Source organism: Ailuropoda melanoleuca, chromosome 4 (genome assembly GCF_002007445.2).
Source record: "Ailuropoda melanoleuca isolate Jingjing chromosome 4, ASM200744v2, whole genome shotgun sequence".
Classification (NCBI taxonomy): domain Eukaryota; kingdom Metazoa; phylum Chordata; class Mammalia; order Carnivora; family Ursidae; genus Ailuropoda; species Ailuropoda melanoleuca.
The window spans coordinates 59,767,245-59,769,503 of NC_048221.1; the positions used below are offsets into that span (position 1 = coordinate 59,767,245).

The 2,259-nt window shown below is 38.9% G+C and overlaps 1 protein-coding gene across 1 annotated transcript in view; it reads right to left on the reverse strand.

Moving 5' to 3' along the window:
- SLC5A7 (solute carrier family 5 member 7) overlaps positions 1-2,259 on the reverse strand; it is a 22,832-nt gene that overhangs the window by 15,962 nt on the left and 4,611 nt on the right. Inside the window, exon 4 of the mRNA XM_034657264.1 lies at positions 579-722. Coding sequence (XP_034513155.1) covers positions 579-722 — 144 coding nt within the window. The remainder of the gene's footprint in view (positions 1-578; positions 723-2,259) is intronic.

A 2,259-nucleotide genomic window follows, 5' to 3' on the forward strand; every position in this document is an offset into this window, starting at 1 on the left:
CCCTTAATCTGTGATCTGCCTTTATTTCTTCTGTGCCCCACGTCTCACTACCAACACCTTCACCCCAAAGTCCTGCAAGTTCCTAAGCTGTCTCTGACTTCCCAGCACTTCCTTCTTGGCATCTTTCCTGAATGACACCTCCTTTCCCAACTTCTGTCTGCACTAAAAGCCTTTTGGCAATAATTTACTTACTCGGTAATTAGACTGAGTGGGTTACTTATTTCAGAAGAAGCTTGTTTTAATGCCTTAATCCAAATTAAAACTTGTAGGTGGCTTGACCTCAGATTAGGCAAGTCCCTGGGGGTAGGGCATGGTGTTCTTTACATGCAAGCACAATAGAAATGTGGATGCACCATACATCACACTGTAGACATTCTCTCTTTAAGGCTTCTCTCTCCACTTGGGCGCCAGTCAGCTACCATAGTCAGTAAGTGGCTCCATCCTTCCAACAGGAAGTAGTCAGTGCAGAAATAGACATGAGCCAGTAAGTAAAATTTACATATAAACCTTCAATCTTAAAAATGCGGTTAATTTTAGGAAAAATGAGACTGCATTCCTCAGGTAAGGGCATTACTTACCAACAGCAGAAAACTATCAAGCCAAGTGTAGACTTCAAATGATTCAATGGTCCCCAGCCAAGGCTTTTGGTATTTGGCATGCAGAGCAGTGTACCCAATGTCGGTGACTGCAGAATGCGACAGGGCGAAAGGGATGCTCATCCACTGCAACCAAAGACGGACGTGCCAGAGTTAAGCTATGGCTTTTGCCTGTCTCACATACACAAGGTTTAGACACATGTTTTGTTTTCTCACAGATCACATAGCTCAGTTGTGACAGAGAAGAACCTGGAATCATGTTCTCTGCGGGACGCCATCAAATACTGATTAAAAAAAGTTGGAGTAACATATTATCTATACCTGTGCCTAATTATACCATGTCATATCAATTATAGGAGCAGTCAGCCAACCTTTGGGAAGAAAACATTAAATTTGAGAACATTAAGTATGTCCATATATAAAATTTTAATGTTTTCTTTGAATTAGAGAAAGATGTCCATTTATTAAAGTGACAAAGAAAGATCTGATTGAGAACTTGATAAGTAAGACAAAACTTCAAGGATGAGCCCAGTGCTAATAAAAGGAGAAGGAAAAGAATGGGAAGGCTGTCTAGGTGGAACAAGGCAAAGAGGAGAAGAACATACAAGGTATGCACACAGATCTTTTGTGTGACAAGGTATTCTGGTATGGGAGTGGCTTAGGGAAATGGGAGAGATCAACATAAATAAAGGACAAGAAATTTGAATCGCAAACTAAGGGGCTTATATTTTATTTTGAAGGCAACTGGAAGCTAGAGGCATTTCTTCTGAGTTTTAAAAAGATTTTTGTACATTGCTTCTGCATTTTAATATCATAGATGTGAACAGTAAGCTTAGAAGGAGGAGTCAGGAAAAGCAGTAGGTGCACTGATATAACCAGATAATGGCCTTAAATAGAGCTATGATATTGGAAATGGAAAGACATTGGTAATGAAAAAGGTTCTGAAGGGAGATTGAGCAGCCCTTAGGCTACATCAGGAGGAGGTCAGAGAGAGAAAATGAACAGATGAACCTCAAGTTTACAGTTGTGGAGCTCCAAGGATGGTAATAAAATCAACAGAATTGGAAAATTTGAGAGGAGGAGGTAGTTTAAGGTGTGAATTGATTCATTAATTAGGTATGCATGTATAGCCATTTGAAGCTTGGAAAACAAACCAAGGTTGGTCTTTTACTCAGTCAAGTCAATAAGCTCTTTCTTTCTTTTTTTTTTTTTTTTAATTTTTTATTCTNGCCCTTTTTTTCTTTTTTTTTTTTTTTTAATTTTTTATTCTGTTATGTTAGTCACCATACAGTATATCCTTATTTTTTGATGTAGTGTTCCATGATTCATTGTTTGCGTATAACACCCAGTGCTCCATGAAATACATGCCCTCCTTAACACCCATCACTGGCCTAGCCCAATCCCCCAACCCCCTCCCCTCTGAAGCCCTCAGTTTGTTTTCCAGAGTCCATAGTGTCTTGTGGTTCAGTCNCTTCATTCTTCCCTTCTTTCTCCTACCAATCTCCCTGCTATTCCTTATGTTCCGCAAATGAGTGAAACCATATGATAATTGTCTTTCTCTGCTTGACTTCTTTCTTTCTTTTTTTTTTTTTAAATCCATCCTCTGACAAAGGCTTTACTGACAACTTTCCATACAGTTAGTCAAAAAATAAAAAAATACAGA